This window comes from Varanus komodoensis, unplaced genomic scaffold (genome assembly GCF_004798865.1).
Source record: "Varanus komodoensis strain SLA01 unplaced genomic scaffold, ASM479886v1 scaffold2, whole genome shotgun sequence".
Lineage (NCBI taxonomy): Eukaryota > Metazoa > Chordata > Lepidosauria > Squamata > Varanidae > Varanus > Varanus komodoensis.
In genome coordinates this window covers 4359918-4386184 of record NW_025335568.1, presented here as the reverse complement: position 1 = coordinate 4386184, position 26267 = coordinate 4359918, and the positions used below count along the sequence as shown (strand labels likewise).

Sequence of the window (26267 nt, the reverse complement as noted above, 5' to 3'; positions counted from 1 at the left end):
CAACCCGCTGCTGTTGCAGGACGCCAAACTATAGATTAGATCGTCCCAGGGTGACCTGTTCGTCGCGCCACTGAACGCTTTCCCTGCCCTGTGACTGGATTCGTTCTGCTCACATAAGGAGCGGCTGCACATGCTAACCAGCCATGCGCTAGATCATCTGCACCATTGGCATCTCTTCCCAGAGGTCCTTGTCATTGTGTAAAAATGAATTTGTAAAGCTACCAGATGACATTCCCCCATGGGGAAATGCCCTTCCTGGAGGCATTTGAAAGAATAACTTGCAGCAGCAGAACAGATATTATAACAATGATCAGGAATCAACACTTCAAAGGGGTAAGGGAGTGGAGGGGTGTGGAAGCGTCCTAACCCCTTTTGCGAGGGACTCACGTTCAAAGGCCCTCTTCCTGCTTGCTTTGCTCCCTTGAGTTCAGCAGAAGTGCAATAGCCGGACTCTGTTTCTTCTCCCTCCCCCCAGGCTCTCCCAGCCTGCCCCATCCAGGCCACCTGTGAAGCTGCCTCCAAGGAAGAAAACAAGGAGAAGAACAGATACGTGAACATCTTGCCTTGTACGTCTGGCGCCCTTTGCTGTGCCTAAGTGCTCTCTGGCTGTGGCTCAAACAGCATTATGGTTCTGTAATTGTAAGATGCCCCATCCGAATCTGGTGTGAATTAAATTGATGCGGAAGGGAAGTGGTACAGTCCTTGCCTAGAGACTTACAGGCTTGCAGGCGACTTAAGATGATCAAGACTGGGATGGATGGGGCGAGACCAAAGCCTTGTAATGGGCAGTGCAGATTGTGAGGTCCGGGGCATGGGTGGCTACAGACAAGGCGCTGGGACCGGGCGCAGATGCAGGGCGGAGGCTTGTACCGGGTCTAGAGGGCCAGAGGCACGTCTTAGAATGCTCCAGGGTCAAGAGCCAGCGAGACCAGAAGGTTCAGGCAAATGCATGGTCCAACAGCACACAGCCCATGAGCACCATCCAAAGGCCAGGTTCCAGAAAGACGCTCGCATTCTGCAGCAAGTTTGGTCATGGGTGGTAGTGGAGATTCAGGTACAGTAGAGTTAGGAGGGTTCAGAGAAACTTCTGCAGTGGAGCAAGAAGGCCAAGCCTGACTGCCGTCTAGCCAGACTGCGGCCCAGAGAAGCCCACGGGCTGCCAGGGAGAGTCCGAGCCAGGATTTGGGAGGGGCAGCACTGCTCTTTCTTCCTCCACCTTGCCGCTGCGAGTGGGTCTCGCCAGCAGGGGCAGTGCAAGGTCACGCAGCTTTGGCTGCTCTTGCAAAGTGCTGCTCATAGCAGCCACAACCAGGTCACTCAGAGCTCTTGCTTCCTTCTGCATGGCTAACAGGGACAGTTTGGCTATTTCGTTCTTAAAGCTAGCACACCAGACCCGGCTCTGCATAAGCTGGAAGAGCTCTTAGTTTGATTCAGGGAGTCTTTAGGCAAATGTACACAGCTGTCTGCAATAGCCATGCAGTGCCCATTCTGGCAGAGTAGAGCCAGGCCTGCTGGTCCTCCAAGGCATGGCACAGGAATGGGGTGCCCCTGAGGTCCCTAAGGGAGTGGTCTGCCCACTCCATTCCCCTCGGGAAGGATGCCGTGCCCCGTAGCGGCAGGCAGAAGAGTGCCTCAGTCTGCTCATTTCTTGTGGTTTCAGACTGGGTGGACCACAGAGCTATGTAATGGTGAAGGTGTGGCTTTCGATCACACAACACGCCCATCTCCGCCAGGCGGGCAACCACCTTTGGCACTCCCCAGTATGCATGCCAGGGGGTTTCCGTCATTCTCTAGGGTTCATGGTTTTGGTGCTCTAGTGCTGATGGACAGACTCATGTCCTCTTCTGTTACGATAGATGGCTTTGTGGTTTAATTGCACTAAATATAATCGACAATATGCATATGTTTCTAAAGTGTTTATCTTATGTGCAAATAAGCTTGTGTTTCTCCAGATGCAACTGGAGTGAGGGTGCTCTTCAGCGTGGTGGCTGTCTGCCTTGACCCATCTGTCCTTATGCCAAAATGAAAAAGGGATGCCATAATTATTAAAAGGGAGGGGGGTTGTCTAGGAGATGTGCTCGTTATGGGTGGCCAGAGGAGTGACAGGGTAGCACAATCTGGAGGAGCCAGACCATATCAGCCACTGTTCTTAAAGCACGAGAGCGATAAATAGCACCCACATGCGGTGCGCCTTCATTCTGGAAGCTGAAAGCAAAAAGACGTCGTTCTGATGGCTTGTTAATACAACACACAGACACTGAGAGTGAGAGCGAGCACGCATCGGCGAGTGTTGAGGGGGCATGGCAGAACCTTGCAGAGAAGAGATGGGCCTTCAGCTGCAAAAGCTCTGGGCAAAGTTTGAAATGGGTTGCTTTTTCTTGATTGTTCCCTGCTCTAATTTCTCTCTGCATGCATGTAACAATATTGATGTCTCTCAGTTGAAATGTTGCCCTGACAGTTTTTCTTTTAATGGGCCTTCCTCCCTAGATGATCATTCCAGGGTGCATCTGACACCGCTCGAAGGGGTCCCAGACTCTGATTACATCAATGCCTCCTTCATTAATGTAAGTATCTGCTGGATGGAGCACAGGGAGAGACCTCCTCGCCATAACAATGTTCCCCACCAGCCACGCCTGTCTTTCCTAGCCCTGTGCTGGGCAGTCCACAGATCTGCATGGCTGCAGTCACAGTGGTGAAGTCAATTTTTAGAATCACTGCTCTGCATATCAAGCGAGTTTCTAGTTCTCAGGAGCGTAAAACATACTCAGGCAGGAGGTCTGATTCACCAGGCATTTCTACCTCACGGCTTCCATGACGGGCATGTCATGAGCAGAGCCGACTGGAGCCAGGGGTCAGACTAGATGGCCCGGGAGACCCCTTCTGACTTGCTCTGATTCTCTTTTTCTATTTCCCTGGGGCTTGTGCACGTTCCCTCACTGACACAGAGATATGCAACAGTATTGGTTGGTGCTTCATGCCCACTGTTAGCCAAGCATCTCCAAAACCAGGTGGCTTACTTTGGCCTTCTGATTCTTAGAGCAGGAGTGTCCTAACTTTTGGGACCCATGAGCACGTTTGGTATTTTGGAAAAGAGCACTGGGATCCCCCAACACTGAGTGCTGTAGGGAACGGGTGCCCAGTCACACAAATGATGGACCATTCCCTTATCTGTGCTTGTGTGTCCTATTTGTTTTGGCGCCCAGCTCTTGCTCTTCTCTTGCTTTCCTTCCCACACTCTTTCTTTCTCTCTCATGTCTGTCTGTCCTCCCCGCCTCCCTGTTTCTTTGATGCAAAATGTGACTTTTGAGGGCCCTGATGGAATCACAGTCCAGGCTGCATTGGCATTAAAACACTATTTAAAGGTCAGGAACAAAAAGTCCGGCAAAGTCTTCAGCTGGGGGCATCGCACTTGCTGCTAGTTGGAGTAGATGGTCTTTAGCTAGGTGGACTAATGGTCTCTCTACACAGGAAGCTCCTTCGAGAAACACAGCGTGGGCTGTTCTGCATCTCGGCCTTCTCTTGACAGGGTCTTGCCCTTACCAGCTTGTGTTTAGTGAACATCTAGCAGCATCCGCTGTACACATGAAACGGGCTGCAAAGTCAGGAGCAGAGATGCTGCTTGCCATTTCTCATTCTCTCATCCATCCATCTTTTAAAAAGGACACGTTCACACAACACACTACGCACCATGCAGATAAGCTGCACAGTGTGGATTGTCCATGAAACAATCCTTAGTGAGCCCCACAGGTGATTGGACTTACGTAGTATGTGGTTTGTTCTCCTGTCCTTCCCCCTTGGCCCTGCAGCTGGCATCCCAGTATCCTTTCCAGCAGAATCCATCCTGTCGCCCCATCCTTGCACTGATAGCGGCTCCTTTTAGTTTACTGCCTGTTTTTTATTTACTTTTTAGAGGTTCAAAAAGGTGCCATTGGGGTAATTCTTTCCCAGCCCCAGAAAATTGTGCACATATGCTCATTCAAAAATTATTACTATTTTTGTTGGGGTTTCACAGATGTTTAAGTATATACTTAGGATGTTCCAGTATATGTATTCCTTCCCTGTCAATGGCCGAGTAAGGATCAGCTGCGAAAGAGAGCAGCAGACTGGAGTGGGTAAAGTACGTGGAAATTGACGGAGCAGGACTGCATGGAAATTGACAAGGAAAACTGCATCAAGCACAAAGTAAAGAGGACAAAGCTGTGAAAATGAGTGATGACCGTGTCATCCCCTAGTAGGACAATCCTCTGACTTTAAGCGTTGAACTGACAGTCTTTATAACGCACCCTGCATGTTTCCAGCACTTCCCCAAGTCTCCCACTCTTCCAGAAGCAGGAGATCTTAATTCTCCTTTCTTTTCAGAACACTTCCTGCTATGGTTTCTGCAGGACCCTGGCAGGTCAAAAATATGTTGAAATAGCAGAGAACCGTGAGAGCTGCCATCCTGCTCTTGGTGCAGCTACCTTTGTCCTCTTCCCCCCATTATTTTCAGTTGACAGCTGTGCAGCTGGCAGCTGTGCATGAATTAGCCCATAGGAAGTCTTGGCTTGCCCACTCAATTTTGCGGTTGCCTTCGACAGCTGAAACTTGCAGGGAAAGACCACACCTATCAGACCGTTGTAAGTGCACACTTGTGCGCTCTCAAAAGACTGACCCGTTAAAAACAAGAATGACAAACAACTAAATCATGACATTTTCTATGGCGGTGGTGCTTGATTGTGCTTTTTTGAAGCTCCGAAAGGAAACAAATTTGTTTTTTCCCCCAGCTTTTTTTTGTGGGTGGGGGTCACTCCAAAGTGCTATTTGGGCATTCCTGGAGTGGTTGTAGCTTCTCGTGGCAAGAATGAAATTGTGAATTTTTGCCATCTTTCTATGTAGCTTGCTAGTCCAGTGGAATAATCTCCCAGGTTTGGATGACTTGGCAACCCGACATGGATCAAGCAGCTACTGGAACAAGCCATGGGATGTCAGGGTCCAGCCTGCTCAGAAATAAGCCACCCTGTGGGAAACGGTCTGCATTCAGACAGCATCACCACCTGAACCCTAACCCTAACCTAGTTAGTCATGACGGGTTGTGTTGGGTAAGCCCAGTCACTGTGGAAAAATACAAATCTCGGGAAGTGAAGACAATCTGCTGGGCATGAGGTTTTGACTTTGGGTGTATCAGGCATTTAAATAGGATGTCTGGGTCTGCCACGGAGAACAACTCTTTTATGCGCCTACCTCTTCATGTTTCCACTGAAATGTTCCAAAATAGTTGTGCTTGTTCTCCATTTCGATACACCTGTTTTTCTGGGAGAGAGTGTGTATTCTTCCCGTCCAGGCATTGGAGGAAAAACAGGAAAAGCAGGTGCATATTCTCACTGTAGCATCTTCAGCCAATCCAACTCCTCAGCCAAACTTTATTCCTCTTTGGCTTCCATAAAGTGTATCTTTTAAAAAATAATAATAACAGGATAAAAGACTGCTTATATATGATATTCAGAAGGCGTCAGTGTTTGGGAACACATTGAAATTGTCTTCTGTGCTGCAGGGAAAAACTGGCCTTCCTCACTTTCTCGTTGCTTTTGTCCTGGCAGGGGTACCAAGAGAAGAACAAGTTCATTGCAGCCCAAGGTAAATTGCTCTTTGGATTTCTATACTGAAGTGACAGAAGTCTGGGGAGACGAAATGTGTTAGTAGTCTGTTCCTATCTTCTGAGAGTTTCCAGACTGGTTCTGATGCTGCGATGGAAGCTGAGCAAGGGAGCCGTCATGAAGTAGCCAGTGCAATGTTGGAAGAACTAACTCACGCAAAATCACACCCTCTCTTCCCTGGAACGGAAAATTCCCATTTAGCCAGCTGTTTGCAGCTCACAGGAGTCGTCTGTTTGAAACCAGGCTTGGTTTCATTGCTCAAGCTGGTTATGAACATACTGTCAAGAGCAAACATGGATGGGGTTCACCCAATATGATAACTGGACGGCGGTAACAATCCCAAGTTGGTTGTTGTGTCCTGTGAACCCAGCATAGATGACCTGTGGCATGCTCTTTTTCTCAGTCAACCCATAATGAGAACTTGGGTTTGTTTTAGTGGGTTGTTGTGTTGTCTGAATCCAGACAGCCTCACCCATAGTGAGGAGAGCCCTGCAGCAAGGAACTGGCCAAGGAAGCCATGGCAGGCTGCTCCACAACTATCAAAGTAGCCGGTGGAGGGGGGGGTCGCACTGGGTCATACCATACGCAGAGGTATATCCCAGTACAAATGCCCCTCTGTTACCCAGGCCCCGTTTTTTTAGTGACACAAATATTTGACAGCTCTGTGTCAAGCTCAGTCTTCCTGTAAAGTAAGAATAAAAAGTGGCAATGCTTTAGATGTTTTTCGAAGCCTTGTAGGAACTCCAGGCAGAGGGGAAACATTTCTGTGTGCACACACAAGAAAACAATACTGGGCAGCCCCAGGTGGCACCCCTCGGGTTGCCTAAGCATTTTGAAGGGGTCGCTCGTGGCTGGCCATACGGGGATGGGCAGAGCCAGCTGTCAAGGCAGCATCCCAGATTTCTGGGAGGAAATCAGAGGGGCAAAATAAGCCGCAGTGAGCTGAAAACAGCTTGGCTTTGCAGCGGGACTGGAGCAGGGCCTCCCGATTCCTGCATTGTTCCCCAGGACACTGCACAGACGAACCTGAAATGGAGGAGGGAGCAAGTGAAGCACCCCAGTGACTCCAGTTTTGTCAGGCTCATTGTGGGTTCTTCACAGAACAACCAGCCTGCTGTGCCAAATTGCCAGGACGGGAGGTCGGGGTGCATGAGCCTGCCCGCCGTGCCTAGCAAAAGTCAGGCCCATTCTGCAGCTGAAGAATGGAAAGGGCCCAGTGCCGGGGGACTGTGCCGGTAGCGGGTTGCAGAGTGCCCCTCTACTGCCATGTGCTGGGAAAGAGCAAGGGAACATCTGTGTATCTGCAAGCAGAATCCTGAGATGAAATTCAGTACAGACTCTTTTCTTTCTGCACGTTGTGGTGCCTCAGAAACTCATCAGCCAAAAAGGCGTTGCAAGGAGAAGGGATGTAAAATTTCTCTTCTCTCACAGTTCAGGGTTAGGATTAGTCAGAGGATGTGCCTTGCAGTTGCAGTAGACACTGCCAGGCCGGCGAGCTGTGGGTTCTGAGTTTTCAAAAAGTAGGGGGAGCTTTTCATCTACCTGGCACCATGTCATTAACACCCCCTTGCTGCTTGCTGCTGCTGCTTTTTAGGACCAAAAGAAGAAACTGTAAATGACTTCTGGAGAATGATTTGGGAGCAAAACACAGCCACGATTGTCATGGTGACCAACCTGAAGGAGAGGAAAGAGGTGAGCAGCTGGCAGAAACTCTGTGGCAGGTGGAAAGAGAGCCGTGTGAAAGCAGCGTGTGTGTGTGGTAGCAAGACGGTGTGCGTGTGGACGGTGCCATTGGCGTTGAAACAAGGGTGGCTGCCTGAGGCCCGATTCCGGAGCCTTTTCATTACAGTGGCGGCTGCAGGAGGCATAACATCTGGGGGAAGAACTCTGCTTTTCCCACTAAACGTGGTAGGAAAGCAGAAGATGCGTGGTGTCCAGAAAGGAGGCCACACAGCAGTTCCACGCTTGCCGCTCAACAAGCAGATCGGGCTGGGAGAGTCCTGAGAGACGCAGGTTAGCTCAGTGATGGAGCACATGCCGTGCACACAGAAGCTCCCCGTTTCAATCCCTGGCATCCCCATGTAGGGATATAGAGATCTCGCCTGAAAAAGTGGCTGAGCTGCTGCCAGTCCGTGTTGGCAGCATTGGGCTAGATAGACCAAAGGTCTGATTCACCATCAGGCAGTCTCTCACATTCCTAAGCCACGGCATCCTCTGCAGAGCTAAAACTCAGTTACTTCTCCCTTCCGGTCTACCATTCCTTTAGCGCACAGACCTGTGTGTGCATCTCCGCTGCACGCATGCCGTATCCGTACTCGTTTCTCCGTCCTGGTGAGACCACCGTTTTTCCCCAGCTTGTGCCAGAACTCCAGTCCTCCTTGGCAAGATGCTTTGGGGACGCGCAAGCTACACGGCTGCTGTCTTCACCCTTTTGTGGCTGGGTGTGCTTCCGTGGTCGTGTGGTGAGGTCTTGGAGGCCTGCTGTACACCCGCACTGTTGGAGTGAGGCTTCCTCACTTACCTTAAGGAACTGCTCAGACCCCGAAAGGTCCTCCTGAAACAGCTCGCTGCTCTTCTGCCCCTACTGCCGTCTGCCCCAACCTGATGTTCCCCTGAAGTTTTGCACAACGTCTCCCCGAATCGCTGTCCATTAGTCAGACCAGCTGCAGTGGATGGGGACGGGCGGTCCAAACATCTGGAGGACGCCAGGGTGGAGCAGGCTCCTCCCTAGCGTGCCACTAGCACGGAACAGGATGGGGGAGAGTTGGTCCGTCCGCCTTGCCGGTCCTTCCCATGGCTCCTAATACAGTGGCTGGGAAATGCTGCTAAGGCGCAATGCTCGGGTCCAGTGCAGAGCATATGAGGCAGTGTATAAGCAGGGGAAGCAGCGTCTGGGAGATTCTCTGGAGGCTGTTGAGGGGTCGTCTGCTAAGCTGAGTGTTGGTCTCTCCCCTCCCTGGTTCCTCTGCAGTGTAAATGCGCTCAGTACTGGCCAGATCAGGGCTGCTGGACCTATGGGAATATCAGGGTCTCCGTGGAAGATGTGACCGTCCTGGTGGACTACACTGTGCGGAAATTCTGCATTCAGCAGGTATGATGGGTCGGTCCTCCGCTCCTCCTCCCTGCAGGATTTATATTAGGCTGGTGAGGTGGCCCCTTTCATAGGCGAGTGTGCCCGTTCCAGAGAGCCTGAGAGCGGTAGGGTGGCTTGGCTGGGCTGGGCTGGGCTAGAAGCTAGAGCAGGCTTTGGCCTGGGAGCACTCCTCTCCTCCCTCTCCTCCGCCTCGTTGGTACGGAGGAGCAGTCACCCAGCACGTCCTGCGCTCCAGGTTGGTTTGCCGGTTACTCCGTGTATGCTCTGCCTTTCGATCCTCTGCATTTCCTCTCACACGAGCTGCGTGAGGTGGGTTAGGCTGAGAGACCGTGACTGGCCCAGAATTACCCAGTGAACTTGATGGCCCAGTGAGGCCCGGAGCATGATTCTCCCACGTCCCACTCCAGCACCCACCACTGCACCACACTGCCTGAGCCGCCTCCGGGAGGAAGAGGTGGGACGGGCATTGCCAAACGTGGTGTGATGCTGTGATGGGCGGGAGAGGGGAGAGCGACACACACGAGCAGAAAGGCTGGAGCTGGTGAAAGGAGCGGTCACGCCGCCGCTTCCGACTTTCTGCGCTCCGCCTTCCTTTCGAGCCTCGAATGCCCTCCCTCCTCAGTCTGACTTTGCAGGGGGCTTTGCAGTTGGTGGGAGGGGGGCGAAGATGGGGCGATTCCAGGTCTCTGCTAATGAGTAGAGGCGTTCAGTTCGTTGTTCCGCCTTTCTGCGCAGGTGGGCGACGTCACCAATAAAAAGCCTCAGCGCCTGGTGACGCAGTTCCACTTCACCAGCTGGCCTGACTTCGGAGTGCCCTTCACGCCCATTGGGATGCTGAAGTTCCTGAAGAAGGTGAAGACATGCAACCCGCAGTACGCGGGAGCCATCGTCGTGCACTGCAGGTCAGTCCGGGCTCTGCCTCTGGTCCTCGCCAGGGTGCCCTGGGCTGCAGCGGCCTCCTGGCTCTCCAGGCCCTCGGGACCTTCCCCACAGCTGCTCCCCCGTCCCAGAGCCACCCGGCTTCCCCCCACACGCTTCCAGCAGCAGAGTTCTTACTGTGCAACTGCCCTGCCCTGTTCACAGAGCTCTGCAGTGAATCCGGACTACAGTGTCCTCCGTTTCTAACCCTCCCATATTTCTTGGCTTCTTGGCCTTTCTTGCAGAAAAAGAAGTCCATGAAGGGTTTGAGTTGGAAGAGCTGCGCAATGGCATCTCTTCGTGGGGGTTAGGAGCCCTGCCTGGCAGCTCCTTAGCCAGACCAAGACGCAGCTTCCAGGCAGTGCTCAGCAATAAAGGACAAGAGCCTAGGGACCCGTGGCCAGCCGGGAGTCCACTGTGATCCTCATGGAGGGGTTGGAGGACACCTTCTTTCCTGGCCCAGCCACAGGGGAACCAAAACGCCTGGCTGGGCAGCAGAATGTCCCAAGCCCTACCCTGGCTGGAATTTCCTACAAGTACTTGGAGTTCTTGACAGGGATAAGGATGGAAACAAATACGGGGGCCTGAACTTCAGGGTTTTTAAATTACGCGTTTTCCCTGCACCCACAACGTCGTGATGTGGGCACGTGGGGGTGGCTGCCAAGGCGGACTGTCCACGGCCCCATTCTCCTCTCTCCTTTGTTTTCCTCTCCCAGCGCTGGCGTGGGGAGAACGGGAACGTTCATTGTGATCGATGCCATGCTCGACATGATGCACTCCGAGAGGAAGGTGGATGTTTACGGGTTTGTAAGCCGCATCCGGGCTCAGCGCTGCCAGATGGTACAGACCGATGTAAGTCTCTTCTGGACACACGAGTGAAGTCGCCTAGGCTATTCGGGGATGCAGCACTTATGCAGGATTAGTGATGTGATCTTGTGCCTTTCCTTGAACATTCCAGCAGAATTTGGGCAGGGCAGGGCAGGCCTCCTGTGATGGTGCCTCCTCACGAGTAAAGAGGGCTTTCTTGCAAAGCTTGTCCTCATCAGCAACAGCAGGCAGTCCACCCGAGCAGCTCCATTTCTGCCTTGAAAGGGGTCTTTGCCCACAGCACTGGCGTCTCACTCCTGCCACGGTTTATCCCTGCAAAGGACTTTGGCTCCTGTGCTTTCAGGCCAGGTGTGGCTCGCACCTCTTTTTCTCCATCCACGCCCTGCTGAATCTTGCGTGATGGGCCTGATTTCCCACACAGAACAAAGGAGGGAAAGTGGAAAGTTCCGGACAACTGGAACCGGGAGGAAGATGCCAAGCTGGTTTGGCAATGAGGACATTTGGAGGATGGGGTCCCAGCGCCACCCCTTTCCCTCAGTCCTTTCCAAGCTGGATGCACTGCTGTGCCCAAGAGGGGAGAGGATCGAAGGATTCCTGTTCTAAGGACAAGGCCCCCTGTGCCTCAGGCATCATTCCCAGGTTGTGTTACTGTGTTGGTGCCTTCCACCCTGCGGGAACTTTCCAGGGAGCTGGAATTCAGTGCAACAGAAGGCGGGACTCCCTGCCCCATTTCCTCCTCTAGCGGCCACTGTACCTGTAACCTCACTGGCGGTTGAGCGAAGCGGCTGTCTAGTCTACGGATCCCCAGCATATTTGGGCTTGAAGGCACACTTGGGGGATTTGAAAGCGGTTACGGGCACCCCCACAAACAAGCAGTGCATCCACCCCTTTGCCGTCTGCCTGCCACGTCTGCGGATACTGAGTTGCGTCTCATTCGACTAAGCGACATCCCTTTAAGGAGGATTGTCTGCTTTGGCCAATTGCTGGTGGTAATGCCTCTTTAAAATGTGTTTTGGCAATGCCTCCTGGCTGTTGCTGTCGTGAGGAGGTGGTTATGCAGGTGAGTCTTGCGCTGGCAGTTTTTAAGATGCAGTGATGTTTGTACCCTTTAAAATATTTCTCTCTGCATGGAAATCAGCCAATAGAAGGGGGAATGGATTTTCTGTACCCTTTTGGCAGCTGACAGACTGCTGCTACAACACTGGACGAACAAACCTTGCCTCCTATAATGGAGCAGACTGGGGACCTTGCAGTATTTTCCGTATAATCGCACAGGTCATCGTTGGCATATAGATGCCAACTTCAAATGGATACCTGCTTGGATATTTGGTCCACTTTTGTTGAAGTGGATGTATAATTGCTAGAACACTGTTAGCCTGTCGTATAAATCCATATACTTGGCTTTAAAAAGTGGTATTCAAAGGAAAAATTCAGGCGCTCATGGGCACCTCATTAGAGACCCATGTGCAGGCTGGGCGCTGGGGGGAGGACCACTGCTTATGTGCCACTGCTGACTGTGCTGAGGTCCATTTGTCTGGGGGTATCAGAGTTCAAAGGCAGTGAATCCCTGCCTTATTTTGCCCTAATGGTGGGACTTGTGTAAATTCACCACCCAGTAAAAGCCACCCGGTCTGGTAATGGGTGCAGAATTCAGCATTCTTGTCATAACGGAAATATGCAGGAAGGACAGAGCGGAGAAAGACTTTTCTCTGAAGCACCTTGCTGCCGCCGCCGCTGCCGCCCCTCCTCCTCCTCCTCCTCCTCCTGGTTTTCCAGAGCACGGATGCTTTTGCAGGGAAGGTGGAGGGCTCCAGAGTTACACTTAAACAGCTTCTCTGGTCCAGGTCTATTGCTTGATGTTTTCTTTTTTATGGGAGTGACTTTGCTTAGGCCTGGAGTCCTGAAAGATGGCCCTTAAGTTCTCATATACTTAAATAGACGCCCTCACAGGGCAGCTCTGCAAACACATTGAACGAGGAAGGGGCGTGGCCCCAGCCGGATGCGGAGAGAGACTCACGGGAGCGTTCTCTCCTCTTCAGATGCAGTACGTCTTCATCTACCAAGCTCTTCTGGAGCATTATTTGTATGGAGACACCGAGCTAGAGGTGACCTCGCTGGAGATGCACCTCCAGAAGATTTACAACAAAATTCCTGGGACCAGCTGCAATGGCTTGGAGGAAGAGTTCAAGGTAGGTGAGAGCTGCCCGTGCCTGGGCACTAGGAAGCTGTGCGATTAGGAGGCACCCAGGCCGCCCCTGAGCGCTCCACTGCTTCTGAAGACCGAGCAGCCAGTTCCGTTTCCCCGCCGGAGCTGTAGAGTCCGCATTCTCAGGAGCTCAGAAATGGGTGATGCCGCATGCACTTTGCTCATAGCAGCTGCAGTTGTGGAATCCCTTGGAGAAGCTCTCTGAGGAACCGGGGACATGAGCTGGGGTTTCATGTCCTTTGAGGTGTACAATGGATGCAGTGACTCTGATCTCGCAGTTTGGAGCGGCCAAGCCTTTCAGGCAGAATTCTGAGCCCTCCCACCAAGCCATCTGCATGGCAAGCCAGTCGGTTGTCCTCCACCCAACAAGCCAGCCATCTGGTGCATTATTTTTCCCTTGTTATTGTTGCTGCAAGCACTCTTCTGCTGTGCAGCTACTTTCTGTTTGTGGCTAACTGCTAAGAAGCTGGTCTGGGGCAGGAGTGAAGATGCCTGACTTGGGGCAAGAGTTGGGCTGGATTGCTTTTGGTCTTCCCGATTCCGTGATCCTAAAAGGAACAACAGGCAGGCAGGCAGGCAGGCAGCTGGCTGAAAGTGGAAAGGAGGGAGGGCTGAGTGTGTGCTCTGTTGCTCCAAGATCTCTCCATCCCTTTGGAAAGGTGAATTCTGGCCATCTCTTCCTGCAGAAACTAACCTCAATCAAAATCCAGAATGACAAGATGAGGACAGGCAACTTGCCAGCCAACATGAAGAAGAACAGGGTGCTGCAGATAATTCCGTGTAAGTGACCTGCGCAGCCGGGAGAAGCGAGGCACGGAAATGGCTGGGGTGGGGTGGGGTGGGAGCAGTGGAATTTGGCAGAAGCATTTGGAAGACGTGCCTTTTGCGCTGGGGGAGAGGTGGGGAAGGCGGATTGCTCTGATATTCAGGAAAAACCAAGGGTTTGGCGATGGCACTTGCACAATGACAAGGGAGGTCACATCGCATCAGTGAACCATGGCCTGCAATTAAGCAGAAGTTCATTGGTTACTTCTGTAGTCTCAGTATTTACTTATAAAATACCTATGCATTTCAGTGAACAGCCTTTCTTGTCCTGTGTGAGTACTGAAACTTTGCACCTCCCCTTTGGGGCACTGCTGTGGAAGCCCATCTTGCTGAGCACCAGCATGTCAAAGCCAGTGCCCCCGCCTCTGTGCATGCTGCCAGTTACTCCCTAAATTGTCACCGTGTTTGCTTGCAGATGAGTTCAACCGAGTGATCATTCCAGTGAAGAGGGGCGAGGAAAACACAGACTACGTGAATGCTTCATTTATCGACGTGAGTGGCTCCCCTCCCTCATCTGGCCTTCATTCTTCTCTCAGTGTTTGCTGAATAACCCTCGTCGAACTTAGCCCTAGAGTGGAAAGATAGCTTTTGAATCTTTTCAGGCTTGTTTTTCTTGTTTGGATAACTTTTCTACTGACACATGTTGGTAAACAGAAGCTCCTCTGTAAACCTGCTGTCACCCAAGGTGAATTCTCTCGCTGCTTACTCCCTACTGATGTGACTTCGTAACAGAGGTATAGGAGAGCACATTAAAAACAGGGCTTTGGCAAGATTGCAGGCGGGCCCGTTGGTCTGGTGAATGCAAGCAAACCAGGTCCTCAGATCCAACCCGTCTGTTCAGTGCATCAGAACGAGTTTACACTGTTCAGCACAATTCCATGGTAGGGTTTTCCCTCAACTTTGCCACTTATAGTGGTAGACGGGGACTGAAATCTGTTTCTCCATCATGTGGGCACCTCACTGCATGTAGAAAACAAGTGACTCTGGCAAGAGCATTCTGCCTAGTGTTTTCCCTGACATGCTGTCTTTCTGTGAACAGAGAGGGTTGTCGTAGCATTCCAAAGTGCAGCCTTTAAGGCACTGCCTGAAGTGCTACCAAGTCCAGAGGTAGTTTTTCAACGAGTCTGTTAAAGGTGTCAACCAGGATGGGCTCAGTGAGGGCTCCCAAGGCCGTTCAGGGATTGAATCAGTGCTGCGTGCCCCCGAATGTCGGTGGCAGCAACAGAAAATTTCAGCAGCAAATCACAGCAGTGACCTAAATAACCAGATCTAGGTTTAAAGCAAGGCATACACTTCACTTTAAAGTTGAACTTTCCCTTTTTAGGCCACTGTTGCAGCTTGATGCCAAACTTCGTTTGCAATTCACCTGTTTTGTTTCCCTTCTCCCTTAAGGCCAGAGTGGGACGTATGTTTACCACTGGGTAGAAGCAAGTAGTGTAAAGATTCCCTTTTTATTCACTTTCAGGCATTTTCTCTACATGCAGGTCACTGTAGACAATTACTTAGCCTTGTGAGACGGGGAACTTGCGGGCATTCCCCATGGGTGACTTAATAGTCAAATCTATCCACACTTTCGCTCGTTCCCATTCATTTCCTTCAGCTTTGTGCAGTGTTCCCACTGCCAGCGATGTGGAAAGAAATGCCATTTGTGGGTGGGTGGCTGGTTTTCATGGAAACCTCAAACATTTCTCAGTTCTGTTAATGGTCTTTAAAATGGAGTCTTCCTTATTCATCCCACCCCAGTCACTTGCAGAGCAAGAAGGTGTGGCGTTAAAGGAGTTTCTCTGCTAGAACTTTTAAGTTGTGCCATTGAGCAATACGCCGTGAGTTGCTCTTTGTCTGACGGAGACTCCTTGCTGTTACCATTTTTAAAATTATTATTATTATTTAGAAAGCTTTTATGCCGCCCCATTCGCCAAAGCCTTGGGGCGGCTTACAACAATAAATAAATAACAACAATATAATATAACTGGAGATGTCCTGGCCAGTTACCATGTCCTTGCTTCCTACATCCCTAAGAACCAAGCAGTCCGATCAGCGGGGCCACCAAGGGCAACTCGAACTCGTCTTGTCGCAGACAGACTGGCACTTGTCAGATGTTTAGGAATATACTTCCAATAATTCCTGACAATTCCTCATATTGGCTGTGGCTTATGGGAGTTGTTGGCCAGCACATGCAGTCGGCACCAGCTTGCCAACTCCCTGCTCCAATTCATGTTCGTGTTTGCACAGGGTTCTGGTTATTCTAGGAGGATTTAAAATAGCATTTGCATGTAATCTTCTGCATCTGGTGTTGGGCTGACTTGGTGGGGCCGGGTGCAGCACCCGCACTCACTCCGTTTGGCCTCCTTCCCTCCACGTTTGCTTGCCAGAAGTCCAGGTCAAAAGCCCTTTGGCTAGCAGACATTTCACCTGAGAATTCAGTTTGCTCCCCTTGTTGGTTGGATTATATTTAGTCCAAATGACTAAGCTCCTTTTCCTCTGTGTCCTCGTTTTACCTAGAGGAAAGAAAAAGCATCATCTGTTCTCAAAACTGAAACCTCTCTTTGATAGCAGAAGAGCTTCTGGAAGTTAGTAGTTGTTGCTGGAACAGCTGTTTAGTACTTTTGGACTTGCTGCAAGGTCTAATATTCCAAGTTAACCATGTTTTGAAATTCCAGGGCTACCGCCAGAAGGATTCCTACATAGCCAGCCAAGGCCCTCTCCAGCACACGATAGAGGATTTCTGGAGGATGATCTGGGAGTGGAAGTCCTGCTCCATTGTCATGCTGACAGAGCTGGAAGAGAGGGGTCAGGTGAGCACCGGGGGAGCATGGTCCACCCAGCACATACCTGTGGCCATTTATAAAGCAATGGAACTCACAGATTTGCTGAGCCAGCACTCTGAGAACTGGGATGTTACTGAGTTCTGGAGCTGCTTCATCCATTTAATGGGGCGGAGACTCACCTGGTGCGGAAACACAGGAAGAAGACAGAGTACTGCCTCCTCCTCGGAAGGCCAGGAGCTCAGCGGGAGAGCCCGTGTTTGCATGCACAAGTGTTAGTTCAGTCTCCAGCGTCTTCTCTTTCAAAGGATCTCAGGTGGCAGACCTGGGAAAGCTGCTCTGCCAGACACCTTACTTGGGAGAGTCCTGTGAGGGTAGACAGTGCCAGGATAGATGGGCCAGAGGTCCAGCAGGGAGTGTCAGGCAGCTTCATCCGTTCATAATGTCTTTGCAGCCAGCAAGAGGATCGAAGAGGTAAGGACTGCATATAGCGAGTGGACACTTACAGGCCTCGTTCCTCCACCCAGCTCTTCGTTTTGTGAATTCGGGGCCTTTTGTTAGGCTTCCTGTTCTCAGAACAGGGAAGGCGAGACTCTCTTGGCTTGGCTGTCAGAGCTCAGGTCTGGCTGCCTTGGCTCAGTAGTAGGATCGTGCGTGCCGTTAGCAAGCCCTGTGCGCTGACTGAGCCAAGGCCCAGGCAGGCCGCATCCTGCAGGCTTTGCAAATGCGCGTGCCCGGTTACCCTTGGCGGCAACTAGGAATCTCGCCTGTGAGTCCGCTCGCCCAGAGGAGGGCTCTCTCTGCAGGGTCCCCGCCTGCTTTCCTGGAGTTCTGCATGCATTGCAGACAAAGGGAATGCAGGGAAAGGAAGGACAGCCGTAAGTCACAGTTGGTTCCTGAGATTAGCTGGAATCTGTCCATCCCAATAGCCAGGGAAACCTGAATTCTAGCTTCTGAGTGCAAGAGCAGAGAGTTGCTGTCTTAAATAAATTGCAGTAATTATTCTGCTTCCGATACTGGGTTTGCATCTTTTGGCAAGGAGTGCGTGCAAGATCCAAATTGGTCTCCTGACTGCATTTTGAGCCCTCGTTTTGGACTCGGTCAGCAGGACCGCACACTGGGTCTTGAAGGGTTCTGGAGTGTGGCAGGCAACTCGTTGTCCACGGGCCACACGTGGCCCTTGGCAGCTTTCTGACTAGGGTCTCCTCGAGTGCTCAGGAGGCCCTACTGCTGTCCAGGCCAGATCTGCCCCGCCACCGCCGTGACGCAGCTGGGCCAGGCAGTGAACGGGGAGACTCATTCCAGCACGCCTCTTCCTCAGCACAACCGCTTCGCAGTGCGGCTTGTGGTGGGAATGTGGTCCCCCCTCATACGCTGTTCTGCGTTTAACTTGCTCCCTTCTCCAGCTGATCTCGGAAGTGGCGGGGAGAGTGAAGTGATGCCGGCCTGCAGGGAGGGCAAGCTTAAGCTCTATGGGGGAGCGGCCCTGTGCCTGCTCCCAGCCCAGCAGCCCCGGCGGCCTGAGACTCTCAAGGCAGAAGGGCTGCTGGCCCTGCCCGAGAGGGGCGTGAGGCTCGCTCCCCGGCCCCTGCCGTCTCACCTCTTCTTTGGCTCCTCAGGAGAAATGTGCCCAGTACTGGCCTTCCGACGGGCCTGTGTCCTACGGTGACATCACGGTGGAGCTGAAGAAAGAGGAGGAGTGTGAGAGCTACACTGTGCGGGACCTGCTGGTGACGAATACCAGGGTAGGTGTCCGGGACGCTCCACAGAGGCGGCTGGGGCTGAGCACGGAGGGCCTTGGGCACGTGGGCCTTTGCCGTCCGGGAGGCAAGGCAGCCCCTCTTCCCCGAGCCTCGGGATTTTGGCTTTTCTAAGCATTTCTCGATTTTGCCTGCCCAGGAAAACAAAAGCCGGCAAATCCGACAGTTCCACTTCCATGGCTGGCCAGAGGTTGGCATCCCCACCGACGGGAAAGGCATGATCAACATCATCGCAGCTGTACAGAAGCAGCAGCAGCAGTCTGGGAACCACCCCATCACTGTGCACTGCAGGTAAGCCAGCGGCGCCGCCTGCCGCCCGGCCCGTGCGGCCGGGCTTCCCAGGCAGGGGGAACCGGCAAGAGTCGCCCCCCCGGGGCCCTCGAGGGGCGAGGTGCAGGTCGTGAAGGTGGACCCGAGCCCACAGCAGGCACTGGCTTTTGGCTCAGGGCCCGCCTTCAAGGAAAGGCTGGTCGGCATCAGTGGCTGCCGTTCAGTTGTCGTTCGAACATCACGCCACAAAAGGAGCGGTTCAGCAGCAGACCAGTGAAGCCATGCAGCTGCAGCTGTGGAATTCAGCTCCCGTAAATAAGGCCAGCGTGAGTTCAAAAGAGTTCAGCTGGTGCCAGGACACCTGTGGAGGGGTGCCCCCTTTCGGGGGCCACCCCCAAGACACCCCTTTCTTTACAGGAAATGCGTTGTGTCTTGTTGGGGGGAGCACCTGGAGAAGCGCCTCTGAGGTCTTTGTGGGGTCTGGGTTGGTTGATACCGGGGAATCAGTCGGTCTGTAAGGGGGACTTTGTGCCCGCCCTGTGGGCTGGCAGCGCCTATTTCTGCATCTGGCTCCCAGCCCCTTAGCAGCCAGTGTGGGGGGGCAGCCCTCCCTCTGCAGCAGAGCTCAGTGCCCTTTGCATGCTGTTTCCCTCTGCAGGGGTGGGCCACGTGGCCCCCCCAGGGAGGGTCCCAAGCCCGCCTTCTTCCCGGAGTGGACAGGAGGGCACTGAGTGGAAGGAGCTTCCCACTGGCCCGTCTTCGAGGCACACTGTGCCAGAGCACAGCAGCTGCGCGGGAGGACTCGGCTCTCCCCCCTCCGGCGAGATCTCTGGGGCAGCAGGAAGGGCTTCATGTGCCGCTCGTTTTCTCTGCTCTCCCCCACCCCCTGCAGTGCTGGAGCCGGGCGAACAGGGACCTTCTGTGCACTGGGCACTGTCCTGGAAAGGGTCAAAGCCGAAGGGATTCTGGACGTCTTTCAGACGGTGAAGAGCTTGAGGTTACAGAGGCCGCACATGGTCCAAACACTGGTAGGCACGACCTGCGTGGGGAAGTGGGGGCTGGACCGCATGGCTGCGCTCGTGGCTCCCTGCGGCAGGTGTCGGCAGCTCCCCACTCACACCCACTCCCGTCACCTGGCAAAGGGTTGGGGTCCTACCAGAACCCTGCAAAGAGAGGCTCCCCTCGCTGGTGACCGGCCTGTCGCGCAGCAGCAGCAGCTTCGGAGCACCTTCTCCGCACTGCCGTGCTTTTCCTGGTTCACACATTCCTGTGGCCTGCTCTTCTCTCTGCCCTGGAGGAATTCCCGTGCATGTCAAGCCCTCCCTGTAGATGGCGCCCGTTGGTCCCCCTTCCCCAGTGGCGGCCGCTCAGGCTGGCAGCCGCTCCCCCAGGTCACCGGCTGGTGCCGTGCTGGTTTGCCACCTCAAAGAGCCCTCAAACGGGAGGCGCTTTAAACAGGAGGTGCACAGAGCACATGGTTTTCCAGTTGTGGTCGAGGGAAAGCCCTGTGTCCGTGAGACACCCATCAGCATTCGTCAGGGGGAAGCTCGCTAATGGTGGGCGGCGCTTCCCGGGCAGGCAGTTTGTCCTTCCACTCTAATCCCTCTCCCCGCCCCAACCCCAGAGCGTCCTGGCAGCACCTGCTCCCAGCAGGCCTGGCCCTACTGTATTCCCCGGCATCCTGCACAGCTCAGGAGCACCTCGAGAGAGGCCTGTACCACAGGGTTCCTTGCCAATGCAAGGTGGGGGGGGGGTGTTAATCCCCTGGCGTGCGACCCACGGAGACAGGTGCTTGCGGAGCAAGCCGCTCCAGAAGAACCCAGGCAGAATGAAGGCAAAGTGGGATTTTGCTGTGGCCTTGGTGCAACACAGCAGGCGTGGGATTTCAAAAGGCCTGCAAAGTTTTTATTTTATTAATCTTTGGCTGGTGCCGGCTGGTGATAGACGGGAGAAGCCCATCTTTCAGGGAAGCTGTTGCGGGCATCAACAGTTCAGACCAGCGCCTTGAGCTGAGAACAACACAGACTGGTTTTGCGCTGACTGCAGAGTTGGGCTGCCTTGGAAAGCAGCCTCTAGGGCTGCACAGAAATGGGAAAGGCGAGGAAAGGCCCCGGGCTGATGCCCAAGAGTTGCTGTCGGTTTGCGTCCTGAAGGCAGCACTGACCAGATGGACCAGTGGCCCAACTTCCGACGACTCCTTTGGCCATCCAGGATGGCAACGGGCGGGCGGGCACACGGCAACGTCGTCGGAGAGCCTGGGTTTTCTCGCACTGATGCTTTCTCTTCGGTCTCACCCCTAGGAACAGTACGAATTCTGCTACAAGGTGGTCCAGGAGTACATTGACGCCTTTTCAGACTACGCCAACTTCAAGTGAAGATGAGAATCACACGACGGAAGAGTTGCCTTCTTTAATACTTTGTAATATTCTGTTTGTTAATATCCCCCTGCCCACAAATGTGTACATATCGTAACTGTTCTAGAGGGTTGGTACCATAAGATTCCTGTTAGCTGGAGATTTTATATGTAGCAAAAGTGTTAGAAAGAGATGGTAGGCACTTTTTTCCCAATGTTTTATTGGGGAATTAAATAGCGTGATATTTGGATTAATATTGTCAACACTCTTTCCTGGAGAGTTGATGCAGGCTGTTTTTCGTTTTGTAAATCTATTTTTTTTTCCTTGAGGGAGTAAAGCCTTTTTAAAAACCAAATGAAATTCTTCATATCAGCTGTTTCTTTTAAAAGAAAAAAATGTGGCTCATAAATACCATTTTTAACTGAAGTTTTTTTAACCCCTTGGAAAGCGGTTTCATATTTGTCAGGGTTTTTTAAAAAGTATTTATCAGAGGTTTTATATAAGAGTTGCAAGGCAGTATCCCTCTTGCATCTCTGAAGAGTTCCGTGCACAGGGAGAGCGAACCTCTTCGGAAAGACGGGGGTTCCCCCTGCACATTAGAACCCCTGGGTGTGCAAGGAGGTATTTACGCAGCTGACTCCTTTAGATGGAGGATCCCAAAGTTTGGCATTTCACTTGGAAAGGAGACATTTCTCAGCTTTTAAGCCACCAGGAGAGACTCGAGTGTGTTCGGAATGGCAAAGCAATTCAGTGCGCGATGTGCTGCCAAGTTTGACTCGCAACTTTTCTAACTGCACCATCAGATGCCTAATTAAGTCCAGCTAAGCCGCTTTCTTCTTTGCTGTCGTGTTTTGCACTCTTCCCTCCGGCCGTGACCGAGTCGCGTGTGTTCCGGCTTGTCTTTGCTTTGCCTGTCTGTGCACCTTTGGACTTGCGCTGTCACAAGGGGGGGGGCGCCCGCACACCTCTCCCACAGAGTGCCTAAATATGTCGGCATGCTCGGGGGGGCCACGGTTTTTCGGATTCGGCCAGCAGTGTGTCCCTTGATTTCCAGAGATCTGTCTAGCCGGCCTTCTTGGCAAGAATGTGTCATTTCCCCCCTTTAACTCAGCACAACCTGGCAGACCTCCCGTCTTCCTCCTTCAAACATTCCTGGTCTGGCAGCTCCAATCCACAACCTGCCATACCTTGAAACCCCATTTTGCCCCATAGGTGTGGGGAGCAAGAAAACACCCCCTCCCCCCAAGCCTCCTGCACAAGCTCAGTTTCCATGAAATGGAGATTGTACAGTATCCTGTCATTCATTTTGTTGGGACTTGTACAGCAGGAGGTTTCTTCCTTGAGTTGCAGGAATTCAGGAGACTCCAAAAATTAATCTGTCTTCTGCCAAGCTTATATCATGTCCGCATGTCTCCTCTTTTGAATCGATCATTTTCTCTCCTTCCGTTCCTGTTTTGTGAAGCCCCCATCCATCTTTCTAGGGGCAAGGGCTTTTCTCCTCTCCTTTGTCAGTTGGCTTTCCAGAAAGAGCACCAGCTGCATCTCCTGCCTTGAAACGGGTGGGAAAACGATGAGCAACATCCTTGACCGGGGCTGGTGCTAGAGATGGTGCTGACGAGGAATCCCTTGCAGTCCCCACTGGCTGGAAAGCTTCCCCGGTGACCTAGGAGTCTCCCGAAGAGCATTCACACGGAGCACTTAGCTGCCACGTGGGTTTCTCGTCGGTTTGCTTTGGCTTGGTGTTGGTATAGAAAGGCAAATAGAAATAACCTTGCTAGAACTCGAAGGGCCTCGCTAGAGGAACGTGGGTCCACACTTTTTGTGCTAACCTGTGTCAGCGTAAGCAGCAGAGGATGTTCTGTGAGGGAGCAGGGCCTGCATGTTTAACTCGGACGGCCCGGCTGCATCTACGTCTTGCCTTTGACCAGAAGCCAAAAGTTGCAAGTGCTGCAGACCGTAGGAGAAACTGTGGGCGACCCAGCATGCAGGGAGAGCTTGGGCCACGACCCACACCTTGCTTACTCAGACGATGTAATGTGCTCTTTAAAATCACCTACAGATCCATATAAATCCTAACATTGTAATATGAATAACGTACCCACAGAAGTCCACCTAAAAAGCCTCATTCTTGGCATCCTCAGAGTCATTGCAAAACATAGGCGTGTCTTGATGTTTTGCATTTACACCTTCTTTTTGCAAGTGACATGCAGTCTTGCAAACATAAGTCCTGCTAGATCAGACTAAAGACTCATCCAGCGTTCTGTTGCAAAAGTAGCATAAGCGATGCCCCCGCGGCAGGATGTGGATGCAATAGACCCCCCCCCCCCCCCGGTAGTCTTCCCTAGTCCCTGACCCTGAAGGTGATGCGCAGCCATCCTGCTTGGCCAGCAGTCTCTGAGCCACTTCTCGGAAAAGAGGAGGCCTGATGGACGGATTCCCATGGAGTGGATGAGTCATCCTGACCTCGTAAGTTGTGTTGTGAAGACAACGGGGAGAGACGTGTAGGGGAGCAGCTGCAGGACAGTTGTGTGGAGAATATCGGCCGGAGATGCAGCAAGAGCACTGCACCCTTTAACGCCTCTTGGGTCCAGCACTTGGCAGCTCCTCCTCTTAGTTGCCCAAGAGCCCCTTTTGCAGGGAGTACAGTTTCCCCTGTCATCGCCTCGATAACGACACCCTGCCCTCCATAAAAATTATTTCTGGCTCCCCCAGACGGCCCAGGTAGAAAGAGAGCTGACCACAACCCTGAGCAGTCCTGCTCGGCTCACGGTTACGGTGAGACTGAACTGGGCAGCCCAGCCCTGAGCTGGCAAGTTCAGAGCGATCGCATCAGTCCCGCACTGCCCAGTGCTGCCCGGTGCGGTCGCGCTCGCGGTGGTTGACGCCACGTAAGCGTTTCCTGACGCAATCGCACGGCTCCTTCACATGCTCAGGGAAGGCAAACAAGGCACCATGGTGTGTTTCCGCAGCCTTGGCATCCCCTCACACGCCGCCCGGTTTCCATAACCACCTTTGCTGGCCACAGCTTGCCATGGTGTCCAACCCCAGTCGGGGTGGCTTGCAAAACACCTGGAACCCACGCGTGATCCAGAATTGCAGGACGGATTGAAAACTGCGTGCCACGCACCCACTCTGGCTCGGTTTGGACATCACAACCAGCAACACCTGGTGAGGGTAATTGCAGAAACCAGGCAGTGAATGACCGGCATTCATAAGGCAGGAAAATGAGCCACGGGGTTTATCTTCCCTTACCCAGTGGTACAGTCTCTCCCAGAGTCCTAAAACGAATACTGGACTAGGACTGCCTTTGCAAAGCAGTTCCCAAATGCAGGCAACCCTGCGGCCCCCGAGCAGTAAAGGGGGAAGGCGAGGGATGGTATAAAAGAGGTCTCGATGCAGGAGTCCCTCTTATCCCGGAAGTGACGGCGAGTTCTAATGGCGCAGCACGACCCTCATGCTTGCTGCAACCTGGAGAGAAACTCTTGCCGGTTACCTTTTCCCCAGTGTAAACAAATGCCCGTAATCCAACTGCACCATTAAGCAGCGTGGCTTGTATGTATGCTACATAAATAGTATTGGTTTTATACACACGCACACACACACATATTTGCTTGAGCAATTGTGTTGCAGTTCCGAGTGAGCGTAATTGGTGTCTTAGCTGGAGGGGCAAAATCCCGTGTGCCAAAAGCAAAGCGCTCGTCCCTGCCTGTACCTCCCTGCAGCTCTGCCCCCGAATATATCCGGATGGACAGTGCAGGTCAGAACCACGCTGCTTCTCCCTTGCGTCTGTTCCCGTGGCTGTAACTCCATGCTGCCTCATTCTGAATGTCTTAATACCTTGTATTTATTTTTTGTTGACCAAGTAAATGCTTTTCTTTTTTTTAAGTGGCCTGGTTATTTCTTGTACAACAATCTAACTTGGTTTATGTCAAGTGGAGGGGCAGAGAGCATGTGGTTTAAATCCTGGTTTGTTACTATAGCTGGGGTATTAACCCCACATACCAATCTAGTGTCAAACGTGTTGGGTGAAAAGTGTCTCCAAACACCAGTTTTTTTCTTAGGTGGTGGATTATCTTTTTTCTGTTAGGGCTTGATCAGAAACTGTGGCCTTCTACCCACCAAAGCCATCTCCAGCTTTCTAGCAATCTGTTCTGTAAAAGGATTGTCAAAATACTAACTTTAACTCAATGAGTCTGTGCAGCTGCCCAGCTAGGCAGGGTGGGAGTGTTCATCTAACGAGAACCTTTTGCCACAGATCACGTACAGAGGCATAAAATTCACTCCCGGTAAGAACCGTTCCTGGCTTTATATGGATGACACTGAAGCTGAAGAACTATGAGTTGAATAACAAGTCAGTGCTACAATCGATTTCTTTTTCTTGGGCCTGCCAACCCCGCTTTGGTGCTTCTGGCGCTTCTTGTGGAAAGAAGAGATGGTTTATGGCAGGAATAAGAAATTCCAGGAACCACAACACATCCCCAATCTTGCAAGCTCTGTCTGCCTCTGGTGGCCTGCCTACCACAGTGAGGTTAGATTCCTCACAACAGAAACATGCGCTGCTTGCCACGTAGAACCTGGATTGGGCTCTCCAAAGCCTTTCCCAGCAGAACCTTCCGAACTTCCTCATGCCTTTTCAACATAACGTGCCTGGATGAAGCAAACTGCCAGGGCGCAGTGCTCTCCAACTCTCCCATTTTCGCCTGGCTCTGTGTGAACTGCTGCTTTGCAATGTGGAGAAGCTAATCCATTGCTTTACTTTTGCTGCTGTGTACATGCCAGGCCTAAAAGATGCTTAGGGGTATTTGAGTGCCACGGGGATTGGAGAAGAGCAAAATGCCCATTTCTGGCTTAAAAACGGGGGTAGTTGAGAAGTGGGGATGTTGGGCTGTCCGAAGCAGACAGAGAACTTGAACGTGAAGTGGCCATGAGAGTGATGAAGGGAGGGGACAAGTGTCCGCACGATGAGCACATGAGGACATGGGTCACCCGGACTTCAGAAACTACCCCGCCCCTTCAGTGCCAGGTCTCCTTGCTCGACTTCAGTCCTCCATCCAGTCCCAAGGAATACGATTCCCAAAACAGACAGCCTTCCCTTGTTAATCTTAATATCAGTAATTACAAACTTTGTAAATAAAATTTGATGGAATCCTGAATTTTGGGACCTTGGCCAAGCTGTAAGTTATACTCTGAATAAATGTGCATTTCAAAATGGAAACAACCAATCCCTAGAGTCTTTGTTAGTGTTGCCGCATGTGAAGTACTCTTGCATCCCTTCTCCCGGATGAAACAACTTGGCATCCGCTCTTGAAACATTTATAAAGCAGTGCCAGATTCTCTCTGCAACCCTTACCACAGCCTTTAAAGGTAGTTTACTATTAGGCCCTCCACAGAAGAGTAAACCTGGAGTAATAACCACTGCTCTGCTTCGCCGGTTCACGGCTGAGATGCAATTTGAAGCATCATGTTGCAATCACTCCCTGTCACAACTTGTGCAGAGTCCGGTGGACTTAACAATATGTTAATCAAAGCTCAGCTGCTTCGAGTCCAATATATGCCTGTGCAGACATAATTTGAGTTCGCCTCAATAACCAATAAATGCGTAGATTCTTCTGCG

At 52.2% G+C, this 26267-nt stretch overlaps 1 protein-coding gene across 2 annotated transcripts in view; it reads left to right on the top strand.

The window, feature by feature from the left end:
- The window catches only part of PTPRA (protein tyrosine phosphatase receptor type A), a 134884-nt gene extending 109016 nt beyond the window's left edge, over positions 1-25868 (top strand). For both annotated transcript variants that reach the window (XM_044428341.1, XM_044428342.1), the window contains exons 9-23: positions 476-566; positions 2488-2564; positions 5577-5613; positions 7228-7325; positions 8605-8724; positions 9463-9629; positions 10362-10497; positions 12513-12662; positions 13366-13459; positions 13920-13996; positions 16165-16299; positions 17889-18014; positions 18169-18320; positions 19192-19327; positions 20600-25868. In XM_044428341.1, coding sequence (XP_044284276.1) covers positions 476-566; positions 2488-2564; positions 5577-5613; positions 7228-7325; positions 8605-8724; positions 9463-9629; positions 10362-10497; positions 12513-12662; positions 13366-13459; positions 13920-13996; positions 16165-16299; positions 17889-18014; positions 18169-18320; positions 19192-19327; positions 20600-20674 — 1671 coding nt within the window. In that variant the 3' untranslated portion in view covers positions 20675-25868. The remainder of the gene's footprint in view (positions 1-475; positions 567-2487; positions 2565-5576; positions 5614-7227; positions 7326-8604; positions 8725-9462; positions 9630-10361; positions 10498-12512; positions 12663-13365; positions 13460-13919; positions 13997-16164; positions 16300-17888; positions 18015-18168; positions 18321-19191; positions 19328-20599) is intronic.
- The last annotated feature ends 399 nt before the right edge of the window (positions 25869-26267 follow it).